The sequence below is a fragment of the Poecilia reticulata genome, chromosome 3 (assembly GCF_904066995.2).
Source record: "Poecilia reticulata chromosome 3, P_reticulata-male-v2, whole genome shotgun sequence".
Lineage (NCBI taxonomy): Eukaryota > Metazoa > Chordata > Actinopteri > Cyprinodontiformes > Poeciliidae > Poecilia > Poecilia reticulata.
In genome coordinates this window covers 22,118,233-22,131,101 of record NC_088832.1, presented here as the reverse complement: position 1 = coordinate 22,131,101, position 12,869 = coordinate 22,118,233, and the positions used below count along the sequence as shown (strand labels likewise).

Below are 12,869 nucleotides of genomic sequence, written 5' to 3'. Positions count from 1 at the left end.
CTTTTACTCAGATAAATTTCATTACATGTATCTTTGTCAGTGACTTGGGCTATTCTGATGAAATAACTTTTTCCTGCGCCTTCATGCACAGCCTCTTCCAAGGAGGGCATGTGGAACAAATTGAAGGGCTCGTCAAAGTTTTCCTGCACTGTTTGACAGTCTTCTCAGCCTGAATCAGCAGTTCCCATATTAAAGCATTCACATATTTTAGGCTGCTTTCTGTTTGTAAATTGCTAAAAGGTTTTCCAGAACATTCCTTTCTTCCATGTCTAAGTTCTGGCTTCCTCAGCCATTGAAGCTACTGTGTGTCTGGCCACATTGTACCTTTCTGCTGCTTCAGGAATCCCAATTCATCCCAATTAAGCCTTAAAGGCTTTTATGATAATATGTTAAAGTGGTTTGCCATACTTCCTGGGCAGTGTCTTGGAAATAGCCCATGAGTATTTCAACTGAACCAAACCAAACAGATATGGGAAATTTCTCTGCATTCATTGCTCAGTCAATGAACTATCCTGTCGTGAAAGCCTGATGGCTGTCAGGCTTTGAATGTCTTACTTGAATTACATTGAATCCTACTTAAGCAAAGTGGAGGGTAATGGTACAACTAAGCCCAAACCTATTTATACCTCTGGCAGATTAAGGCTTAAAATATTTTTTATTTTACCAATAAGTTTCTTTAGACTGGAAATAATAATAACATTTTGGAGCCCTGTCTAAAATCTGCTGTAGGGAGCAGAAGATGATGCTGAGGTGCAGAAGGCCTTGCATCCCGAACGATTCTGACCTAATTGATAAAGATAAGTCAACAAAGTGCTAGTGGAAACACTCCAATTAACATTCTTTCATTGATTAAGAAGGATGTAATTATATATATTTTTTTATTTCTAATTTGTATGGAGATAAATAGAGTTTAACTTTGATGGTTTAATTTCATAAATTAACCTTTGAATTTTCCCTGTTTTGTTCTGGAGTCACTACGGAAATGGTTGCTTGTGCCTCAGTCACAAAGAACGATTTCAAGTTTAATCATATGCCTCACCTTCTGTAGTTTAACAGTAACTCCTGTCTCTTTGTTCTTTTTTCAATTTTTCAAACTGACAGTCTCATAATTCTGCTTCTTACAGCTCCTTGCGGATATAATGTGACAGCTGAGAATGGGACCATCTATTCACCTCAGTACCCCAACGAATACCCCAACTCCCAAGACTGCAGCTGGCTCATCAGCGTTCCCCATGGCCACGGGGTTTACATCAACTTTACTTTGCTGCAGACAGAGCCAGTCACAGATTATATTGCTGTCTGGTAAGTCTTGGGGAAATTCACACTCATTCATAGCATTCATGACAGAAAAGGGTGGATGTATTGGATTCTCATCGTACAGTTTTTGCATCACTGACAGTTCTGTTTAGGATGTATTCACCCATTCCCTGTTCCGCTGTAATGGACATGCTGCCCGATGGAATCAAAATTTTCTTAAACTTGTGGGATGCGCTTAGTGTTCTCTAACCCCACAGGATGTCTAATACTGGTTTTCTTTAATATCTTTCATCATACGTTATTGAGAGACTGTCTTGATTTTACAAAGCCATGCACCAGAATTGCTTTTAGGTCTCAAACAATTTGTTGTAAAATGATATGCTGTTTAAATTGGTATAATTCATGTTTGTAGCAGAGGTTATATGTCCTTAAACCTAATACATAGACACATGTACACTCTGCAATCAGTATATCGCCTCTACTGCTGTAAAGATGGGATTCAGTGTGGAGGTAAGAGTGCAATACAAGGACTGTGAGAGTAATGCATTTACAATGGGAACACTGACCAATTCAATCTAAGTCAGCGCTATGCCCAGATGTAGGCCCACAGAGGATTTGGGAACTCTGAAAGTAATGATGAGAGTCAGTGGGGTTTGGGAAATGTAATGAATGGAGTGGCAGATCTGGATTCACAAATCGAACAGGACTCAACTGGGTCTGACAAGATTGCAGAGCGGCTAGGCTGTGCATCATGCATCCTATCAAAAATCAAGATGAGCAACAGATTTATCAGAAAGGAAATTAGGATTGAGCAGGTGTTGCAAGTTTGCTTTTAGATGGGTGACTTGGTACTTGGCTTTTTATTTTCAGGTTCAAGCAATGCGCTCTGGGGAGTAAGTAGCTGCAGGTGAAGGGGGATGCAATGAATTCACACTTTGTGGCTTCTGGTTTTTCAATCTGGCCAGCTCATAGAACCTTGCATTTAGCCATGGAGAGGCTCTGCACTGAGTTATTCTGCTACTGCAAATTGATTTTTATGATTGATGTGTTTTTTGGTACATTTCATTTGGAACTAAATTACGAAATTGCATCCATATATGGACGCCACCAAAAGAGCTTGGTAATGTGGGATGAGTACACACATGATGGCTCAGTCCTGCTGTATTTCATGAATATATTTGGAAGCTACTGGGGGCTGACACTTGAGAGAGTAGAGCTTTTTGCAGACCCAGTGGAATACCATCACCATCTACCTTCCAAGGTTTTAGACAGATTTAGAGGTCCTGGCGCAAAGGCTCACTGAATTTGCAATTATTTTTATGTTAACAGAATCAACTGGCAAAGATACCTAATATTACAATCAGTTACCTACTGCTTTTATTTTCAATTTGAGTAATTGATCTTGACAAACATAAATGTGCTTTTCATGTGGAAGGTTGGCACGCAGAAGACTTGTATCCAATTTCGATTTAGATTATGTGCACAGACAGAATATTTTCTAATAAACATAGGTTCTGTTATGGGGATTGGTTTCATTAAATGCATCATAAAAGCAGAGAAGTAAAACACATCTAACTTGGATATTAACATGTGGAATGCTGCTGTATAATGATTTGATAGTTTCTGGAAGGTTTTCTGATTACGGGCACTTAAAGGTACAGACACTTAAAATTTGGCAGGAAAGTATGGAATATATGAGCATTTTCATTTTAAATCTTTAATTATTTTATATCAAAATATATTAGTGATGGTCCAAAAGGGTGTGTTAGATTTTTAAAAACATAAGTTTAAGTGATTATTTTCTGAAATAAACCGTCTGAGTGGGTTACATAAAATGAAATCTGCTTATTCATTCAAATATTTTCATTATGATTTTAACTGAACACATTCTTTCAACAAATTTAGCGAAACTGCCAAGCTTAAACTTTCATTATTCTTTCTGCGTAGTGGATTTAATTTGGCTGTGCTTTATTACATCATGTTAACACAACACAGATGTGTGTCTGCCTTGTTTTCTCTGGGGTGTTATGTGACAGAATATGCATCCAGATGTGAGGAGCTGCTAACTGTCCCTGTGGTCTTTAACCAGTTGCATTTGGATTTTTGCCTAATATCAGCGAAACAGCACAGTAGGCAGCAGATCCAACATCACAGCATAAAGAAAAAAAACACAGTCAAAGGTCAAGGATTGTCCATATGTATATGGGCAATATACATATGTTTTTTTATCCATGGTGTATTAGTCAAAGCATTCTTCAGACATACAATAATTACATTATTTGATTATAATAAAGCCCTCTGTAGCATAAAAAGAAAAAACAGACAGACAAAACAATGACGTTCTCAAAATCTCTATAAAATTAGAATGTGACATTTTACTTTTATCATTGCAGTTCAGATTTGGATTTACAAAATTATATAAATATTAATGATAGATGCTTTAAGATTCCACTATATTCTCTGCAAAACAAAGATAAAATCTTTTTTTTATGCTGTATCTTGAGAACCCTTATATATGTGTGTGTGTGTGTGTGTGTGTGTGCGCGTGCGTGCATGTGTGTATATATTTTTTCTTTGATTTATATAAATTCAGTTTATTTAGCTATGTAGGTGCAAAATAAAACCACAGAATGTTGACTTTCCTTTCCTTTAAAGCAACTAAATAGCAGAATTTTATAATGTTAAATGAGCTCCAACACCTTCAGAAGACTGAATTATTGAGGAGGCAAGAGATCCCAGACCCTCCTCATGAATTAAAATTTTAAAACCCTTGTTTAATCCAATGGCATGTTCATTAAAGCCTAAAACTGGTCATTTAGCAACCATAGGAAATGTAACCTTTCAGCAACATTCAATATTTAATGAGTGAAGTAAAGCCTTTAATCTGTGCACTTTGTTCAATAAATTTGTTTGAAATTGGTTTTAAAGATTGATAAAAAAAAATACAGGAAGTGCTGAAAAATTCTCCCTTCCTTCTTTGTTAACAAGCGTGTGGATTTTTCAAAGTTTTGTTTTACTAACGCTGACTGTTTGGTTTATCTCTAATGCTCTAATTAAATCCGTCAAACAATGAAGCACATAACAAGAAGTTCACACTGATCCCTCTTGTTTGCCCTTAATCTCCAGTCAAACACTAACATAAATTGTATTTTGTTTTGCTCTTTGAATTCTATACTTGTCAGGAGCAATTCATGTCAGAAGCAAAGTTTTTAAATACATTACAGATAAGGTTGGGTATATAGAATAACACTGAGTTAACTTGAGAAACCTAAGGATTTAATAACAATACTGAGAAAACTCAATATCTTTACATTTTGAAAAGATAATTAGATGAAACCACATTGGAGCGAGATTGTAAAATGTAACTTGTTTTCAGATGCTACACTTCCTCAAAGTTTTCAGGTACACAGGAGACGTCCACTGAAACAACTAAACTGTTTGCCGTTAGCTGGAACTAAAACCATTAGCAGGAGCTAATGCAGAATCAAAACTATTTGGAAGATAATTGATGGATGCTTAAAGTGACAATGAAGCATCCTTAAGTCTTTGTAACACACCCTTCTAATATATTTGAGAAAATATTTTGATCCCGATGCTTGCCATAAGCAGCTTGAGTTAGAAACAAGAGCTCTTTGCAGCATATCCTCATCTCCTGGGTTGGCGTTTCCAAGCAGCAGCTACAGAAACACCAGTGTTTCTGGCCGACTCTCTCCCCTTCAACCATTTGGTCATCCTCATTTTCATTTCCTCTTGTCATTTCTTCATTGCCTTCAGTTTCAAGTCCTGATTACCTATGGACCTTTACAATACATTTAATTCCTTTCAGATTTGTTCGCTCCCAGTTTGCATGTAGTCAGTTTTTCATCCTTCTCGTTTTTAAGGGATGGGCCTGATACATCTAGTCCCCAGCTGGGAGTCTTCAGTGGTAACACAGCATTAGAGTCGGCCTACAGTTCCACCTCGAAGGTCCTGGTTCGCTTTCATTCTGACTTCTCTACTGGAGGATTCTTTATCCTCAACTTCCATGGTAATTCAATTCTCCTACATTTTTATATTAAGTTTGGTTTTCATGTCTCTGTCTATCTGCCTGCCTGTCTGCCAAGCTGTCTACTCAACTGTCAAAGCCTTGAACTTGATAAAGCCAGATTTATTGGTTTTCGTTATAGACCCTGTAGAGTTTATCTGTTGTTACTGTTTAAAAATCACCATTTTAAATCATGTTATTTTAGAGGCACAGATTCAGTCAAATTTTCTGCTCCAAGCTTTGAGGAAGGTTGTAAACTCTCTTGATCTCTGTTTTCAATTGAGATGATGTTCTGCATCAACAACACCATGTTGGGCAGATTATTTTAAATGTTTATTTAAGCACTTTATTCTGACTACATGAGCCATAAGCTAAGTTATGTTATTATTAATATGTTGATAAATTGTTTTAAGTATATCCCCTAAATAATAATTTTGTGACTGTATGCTGTGATAAACCTAACCTAAAACAAAATATTGAACAAGATCAACTATCTATAAGAACAGTGCTTCTTTGGGATCTTTGTGGTGTCTATGACAACAGCGTTAGGAAAATAAAAACACATGAATAAAAATAATCATCTTTTACAGGGATTGCACACAGGTTCCCACACTTTAGTAAAGAAACATATGTACAATAATGTTGCACATTTTGCTGCTCTGTAATCATAAGATTTTTTTCTACCTTTTTTCCCCAGCTTATCGTCTGAAGAAATGCCCACCTCCTCCTATTGTGGAGAATGCAGAGATGATCTACGAAGACGAGGACTTTCACATAGGTAGTAGTCCTTAAAGGTGTTTCTTTTGTATTCAGGATTTACAAGACAAACCTGTATTGCTCTTACTTGACCTGATAATGTAAAAGATTAGATTAGAATTCTGAAGAATTCTAAATTAAACTGTGCTGGTCACTTTTCAGATTAAATCACTTCTATCAGCTTTATTTGATCTGGTGCACAACGAGATAACGACCAAATATTGTACACAATCGGGCTTGTTGTGACTCATTTTCTGCAGACTTATTATCGTAAGAAATAATCATGGTACTTGGTATGTACCAAGCATATCTACAGAAAATGACAATTGTTTTTTTGTTTTTTTAACTATTCCACATTTAATACAAAGTGTCCATCTGGCTCTGGGGCTTCTCAGTGTGAGAAGATGCAGAGGCATTAACATGAGTACCAGGGGATAGTCCTCATTTAGACTGGCATATTTACAAAAAATGAAACTAACCATTGCCTTAGATTTTTCTTTATTTTTACCACAAGAGGAGGAAATGCACCATCATCAGGCCCACAGAGGCATAAAGTCTAATCTTATTTCAGTATTTTGTAACACACACCAGACCACTATTTTTCTGACCTAATTATTTAGGGAGCTTTAATCAAATCATCACCACGAAGTGTTGCACCAAATAGTCTGAGGATACAATTCGATGTAATCCATAAGTCAAGTTTTGCTAAATTAGCTCCTCAATAAACATGAAGGTGGTTAAACTGCATTGGAGTAAGAATCTGTTTGAAAGGATGCTCACTCAGCTGATGAAAATATATTTAATTCATGCTAAGAAGCTGAAAAGCTTTAATAATGTTTGTTTTTTTCTGCTAAAGAACAAGATTTCTATCAGTGATCTGCCAGTTCACTTTGAACCAAGCTGAATTTATTCATGTTCATAGTTCGCCAATTAAATATTCTGCACTTAGTTACAGTGCTAACATGAACTAGTAGCTCCTTCATTTTTAACAATTACAGCTCAAAACACTGTTCAGATAATAATAACATCATTTGCCAATTAGCGTTTGTCAGCTCTGTTTAATTTTCTGCTGTTCTCTTTGCCTACATAAATTGTATTTACATTCCCAATGACCAATGAAATGTTTTTATTTCGTTGTGAGAACCCAACATGGGTTTAAAATTTTGATCGGTAATCAATTACTTTGATTTAAGGCAAAGTGAAAGGCCCATTGTGAACAGTTTTGGATTTATTAAATCTAACGACACATTTGCACATAACCTTAGGAAGTTGAACTCTATCAACCTTCTGATTAAAAGACAAATCTGCCTGCTGAGCTACTGGCTTTCTGTGTCTGAATTGCTCTTTCCATGACCTGACGCCCTACGGTGAGTTTAGCCTTACATGCCACCTGGACAAAACCTCCCAGCCTACTAGACATTTACTTCAGGAGTCTAAGTCTTAAAGCTCTAAGCATAAAAAAAAGAAATTTGACAGCCCAGCAATCGGCTGTTGAGACGGCTGAGGTCAGGTCAACACCCCTGCGGTCACATTTCGAAAACTAAAAGACTGAAAAGGGTTTTTTTTTCCTAGCGGTTCCCCTGTTTTTTTTTTATCAGACAACACTCTCATGCGAACATCACATAAATTTAAGACATGATTTTGCTTTGAGAAGCTCAGACAGTCTCTGAACCAGGGATTTGTTTAATGCAACGTCTTTAGTTGTACGTAGATTGAGGTCTGTTTAATAAATTCTAAATTTTGTTTGAGTGGAGTTGATCTATAAATTGACTGAAGATTAAATAAAACTGGTATATACACATTTTTTAGAAGTGTTTGTGAACCTGCTGGTTTATTATTTGTATTTTTAAATTGAGTATAATTTCAGATTTGTGTAATTTTTGTTCAGGTTGACATAAAAAAATGAGTTGTTACAGAACATTTTTGTTAAGATACAGAAAAGTAATTGTTAAAGATACACAGATATGAAAATCAGAACCTGTATCGATCTCCAATGTTAATACTGCTGTTACCATTTTATTTTGTGCAGTTTTTTATTCAATTACTCAATTAATCGTCAAAATAATCAGTAGATTATTTGATTAATAAAATATTAGTTCTGCACCCCTGGTAGCGGAGACATGGCAAACTATAAGTGCTACCTTCTCATACAATAGTGCTAAGATGGTTTTTACTTACAGTATAAGAAATAATATATAGTTATATGTATTTTAAGTGAGCGAGAAAGAGGGAGAGAGAGAAATTCAATATTGTTTGTGTTGCTGGATGAAATCAAATTCAATCAATGCAGGAATTCAATTTCAGCTGCATATAGGGCTACTTCAGAATGGCTCTTGGTAACTATGTCCACAACTAATAGAAACAAGTGAGGTTTTTAAATATAGTAGATGTAATAGGATGAGGTTTTAACAGCAAGCTGTTTTTATGGAATTTCTCCATAGAATTTCTCAAAGCGATTTATACCAGATTTATAGAAGAATGCACCTTTTTCTTCTTCTTTAGGCTCTTTCAACAGACTGCAAATTATTCAATCTATTTTAGTGCTACACATTTTTCCCATACTATGGAAATGAGTCACATGGCTCCAATAAGACTTTGGCTTTTTTTCTATCTTATTCTAAAAGTTTTAAGTCCTTCTTTTGAACTAAAATGTAAAAGTAACATTCATACTAAAATGTGCACATTTTTAAAGTAGGATATGTTGAAAAGCTTGACATGTAATCTTTCTTCCACCTTCAGTATCTCCTGAGGCATCAGAGTCGGTTTGCATTCGTGTCCAGGATCTCACATTTTAACGTGATGGAGAATCGCATGTTGCCAGTTTGTCTTGGGGCCTACAGTTACACACATAGTTCTTTTCAAACCTCCACTTTGGGCTGAAGGAGGAACAGAACAGGAAAGCATTGTGTCAGTAGTTGCGGTGTAGGGGACATGCTCTGGACCTGGAAACAGGGAAGTTGTGCAAACCTTTAGATGAGATAATGGTTTATGCACGTCAAACAGCGCTAAGCAGGCACAAGGTTTTTTTCTTTGATGTTCTAAAGGTATAAATCTTTAAGTAAGCTGAGGGCTAAAGTGAGTGTTAGTGTTTGTTTAGTTCAAACAAAGTTTTAAGCTTTGTGTCTGTCTGCCCTGTGGTCTGAGTCTCGTCAAAAAGGTTTGAAATATATATATATAGAATCGAATCTGCTGGAAGGCTTTTGAGAATTCAAACCTGTCAAGCTCACCTCTTGAAGTTAAAAGGCATCATCAATGAGAAGGAAAATAAGAAAGAAGAATTGATCAATTTGAAATTTTAAGCATAATTTGAAGAGATGCAAAACTTTTAGTGTTTAAATGTAATGTATTCATTTCAAGCAAAATGTCACTTTTGTCATTGAGCAAAGTAAAATCTAAATATGTTTCACCTAAAAAAAGCCGTTTTAAAACTTTGTCTTAGTATTTGTGGAAATGTAGATCTGTGTGTACAAATTATAGTCTCGAATCCTTCCCTTCAAGCATGGAATAAATAAATTCTTCTGTTTTTATTCTGGGTATTTTGTTTTGCTTTACTTTGCAAGATCTTAATTGGACAGAATGGTTTATTTAAAATATATATATTTTTGTTTCTTGTTTCACTAATAAAATCTGAAAATCAGCAATAAGCGCAAAGGTTCAAGGTACTTTAAATATATATATATATATATATAAAAATTCCCTTCTCACCCTCCGCGGGTGGTCTGTTTCATCCTCTGAGCTCGGGTCCTCTACCAGAGGCCTAGGAGCTTGAGGGTTCTGCGCAGTATCTTGGCTGTGCCTAGAACTGCACATTTCTGGACTGAGATGTCTGATGTTGTTCCTGGGATCTGTTTGAGCCACTGCTCCAGTTTGGGGGTGACTGCCCCGAGGGCCCCGATGACCACAGGCACCACTGTGGTCTTCACCTTCCAGGTCTTTTCCAGTTCCTCCCTGAGGCCCTGGTATTTCTCCAATTTCTCATGCTCCTTTTTCCTGATGTTGTAGTCACTTGGTATTGCTACATCCACCACAACGGCTTTCCTCTGTTCTTTATCCACCACCACAATGTGGGCGAGAGGTGAAAACATGGATATATATATATATATATATATATATATATATAAAAGTTGTTGAAATAATTATGTAATGTATTTTGGTGACCTAAAGAGTCTTTTATTCCATTTTTTTAGGTGATATTGTGAAGTATCGCTGCTTACCTGGCTACACACTGATTGGAAGAGCAGAGCTTATGTGTAAGCTTAATTCCCACTTGCTTTTTGAAGATCCAGCCCCAAAATGTCAAGGTAAGGCACAATATATATAAAACTCTGCTTTAATATGTTGGAAATGAAGTGTATTTGACACTTGATTTAATAGTCAGGTAGAAAAAATCAGGGTTCCTGGAAGAGTTTCAGTGCGATTTTATTAATAAAGTAACATATTAAGATAAAATTTTGATTGAAATCTGTATTATTTTATAATGGAAGCGTCTCTGTTTACCTATAAAATTAATTAGTACAATTGCTATCTGAAATCCCTATGAGATAAATATTAGCTATTTGATGTTAGTTTTTATTTATTTATTTAATTTATTTTATTTATTTTATTATTTTTTTATTTATGCCTAATAAAGAAACACAGAACAGGTTAATTCAAAACTTAAGTAATTAAATGTGAAAGGTTGTAGCATGTTGGATGTTAAACTTATATCAAAGCTTTAGAAGATACTGTACATTTGTTATCCAATCAAGTCTGGGAAGCGTAGTGGAGTGAGGGCTGAGATAAATACTGTGATTTCTACGTGACTGAAATGAGCTTTGAGCTGCATGTTGAAAAGGTACAGATCCCCCTGTTAAAGTAATAGAAAATAGTTTTCTATTGTAAAACAAAGGGGATAAAAACGGCTTTCTTATGAGAAGACGTGAGAAGCAAAGAAGAAGTTCTCTCAAAGATAAAGCTGCAACGTTTGAGTAAAGTTTGTTCTTATGTCCTTTCACTGATCTTGTAGATGTTTAAGGCTATTGACAATAAATAATCAGTGGTTTTTAAGTTTTTTTTGCTAGAATTCAAATATATTATGAAAATTATGTCATTGGCTACATTTTAATCCTAGAGAAGTTGTTTTCTGAACCTAACGAAGTACGTTTTAAAGATGAGCATAACCAGTTAAAACATGTTTTAGGTGTTTGGATTCAGGTGTTGACAGATGTATTATCTCGGCTCAAGTATATCTTGTTGTATATGCATACGTTGTTTGTCTTCTCAGTTCTCTTTATTTTTCTCTCTTTCTGTAAGTGTAGAGGTAGACTCAGGGTGTTTTCTTGTAATCTCTTTATCCTTCCATCCCTTTCTCGTTATCTCCTTTCCCTTTATACTTTTTGCCTTACCTCTGCGTTTTTCTCTTTCTCTCATTTTTTCAATTTCCATGTCCATTATATATGAAATATGGGACTAAAGCATTATAGACTAAAGCAAAGTGAAGCATTATAGCAAATGCTGTAATGCTCCTCTTTTGGGAGCAAATCTCCATGACCTTTGAGTACCATACTGCCAAACAGAACCCACTTAAAAACAGAACAATCTTGTATTTGTAAGTGCATGATAGTTATTTTCGTGTCCTTTTTGTACTTTTTCTGCCTTTTTTTTGGCATTCCACAGCTCACATTATTCCCAATCATTTGCAACCCCACCCCTTCTCTAGTGGTTTCTTACCTGACTCGCTTTATTTTTAATCTCTCCAGCTCAGTGCCCAGCAAATGAGGAGAGGTTTTCATCATCAGGAGTCATACTAAGTCCTGGGTTTCCTGGCAACTATCCCAACAGCCAGACTTGCTCCTGGCTCCTTCGTATGATTCCAGGTAACGGATTTGATGGCATTCTGTTTTCTGAATATGATTGCGTAGTTAGTGTAATAAGGAATTATGCTACTGTAACATCTCTACCTTTTTTCCTGTCTGGCTAATGCTAGCTTGTAGGTGAACAGCAACTAAAAGTAAATTGCCAGTGTCATCTGTAACTACTCTTGTCCTGCACTGTAGAAGTGCTGCAGTCGATAACATTTTTGGTTTCATTCCCACCTATGAAAAATGAGGATGTTTTCTACAGCTCAAGTACAATAATTGATAAACTGTCACGTCGTTCAGACATCACAAGGGGCATCCCTGACAAACCCCAGCTCCACTGCCAAGGCACAGATATGAATAAGGTCCCTAGTGGTTTGTGTAAAAATAACATAAAAATAGACTCGAATCCCAGATAAGGCTTACATGAGTCTATTGTTGGTAAAAATGTTCGTTTTTGTCAAGGGATGAATATAAAGTGTGTAACTTGTGAATTAGCTTTGTATGTATAAACAGTGCACAAACAATGTTAAATTGCTACACACGTCTTTTTCATGCAGTCTAATACATTTGTCTTGTTTCCCAGGTTACACCATAAATATCTATGTAGAGATGTTCCACAGTGAGAAGCAATTTGATGAACTGGAGATTTTTGATGGTATGCAAATCTCTCATCACTATTTGTTGCACATGACAACATTAATATACATAAAAGATACCCATTGGCAGTAAGCTTTAATTCATTTTTATCCATGAATGATAACATATGACTAGATACACAGCTCTTCATTTCCTTTTATAGTGTTCTGATCTTACTTGAGCTTTTCTAATTGATCTACTGTTGCTAAAATAAACAAAGTGCCCTCAGATATTGATGAGTAAACACAAGCTCAACACGACACCTAATACATGAATATGTAGCAGTTCTTAGCAGCTTGGTGATATTCCCATACAGCATAATTGAAACATACATACACTGTGTGGACATAAACCTC

General features: G+C 35.8%; 1 protein-coding gene across 2 annotated transcripts in view; it reads left to right on the top strand.

Moving 5' to 3' along the window:
• csmd1b (CUB and Sushi multiple domains 1b) overlaps nt 1–12,869 on the top strand; it is a 433,675-nt gene that overhangs the window by 354,385 nt on the left and 66,421 nt on the right. For both annotated transcript variants that reach the window (XM_081605248.1, XM_081605247.1), the window contains exons 45-50: nt 1,125–1,302; nt 5,139–5,284; nt 5,979–6,059; nt 10,225–10,338; nt 11,776–11,892; nt 12,461–12,532. In XM_081605248.1, the coding sequence (XP_081461374.1) occupies nt 1,125–1,302; nt 5,139–5,284; nt 5,979–6,059; nt 10,225–10,338; nt 11,776–11,892; nt 12,461–12,532 (708 nt within the window). The remainder of the gene's footprint in view (nt 1–1,124; nt 1,303–5,138; nt 5,285–5,978; nt 6,060–10,224; nt 10,339–11,775; nt 11,893–12,460; nt 12,533–12,869) is intronic.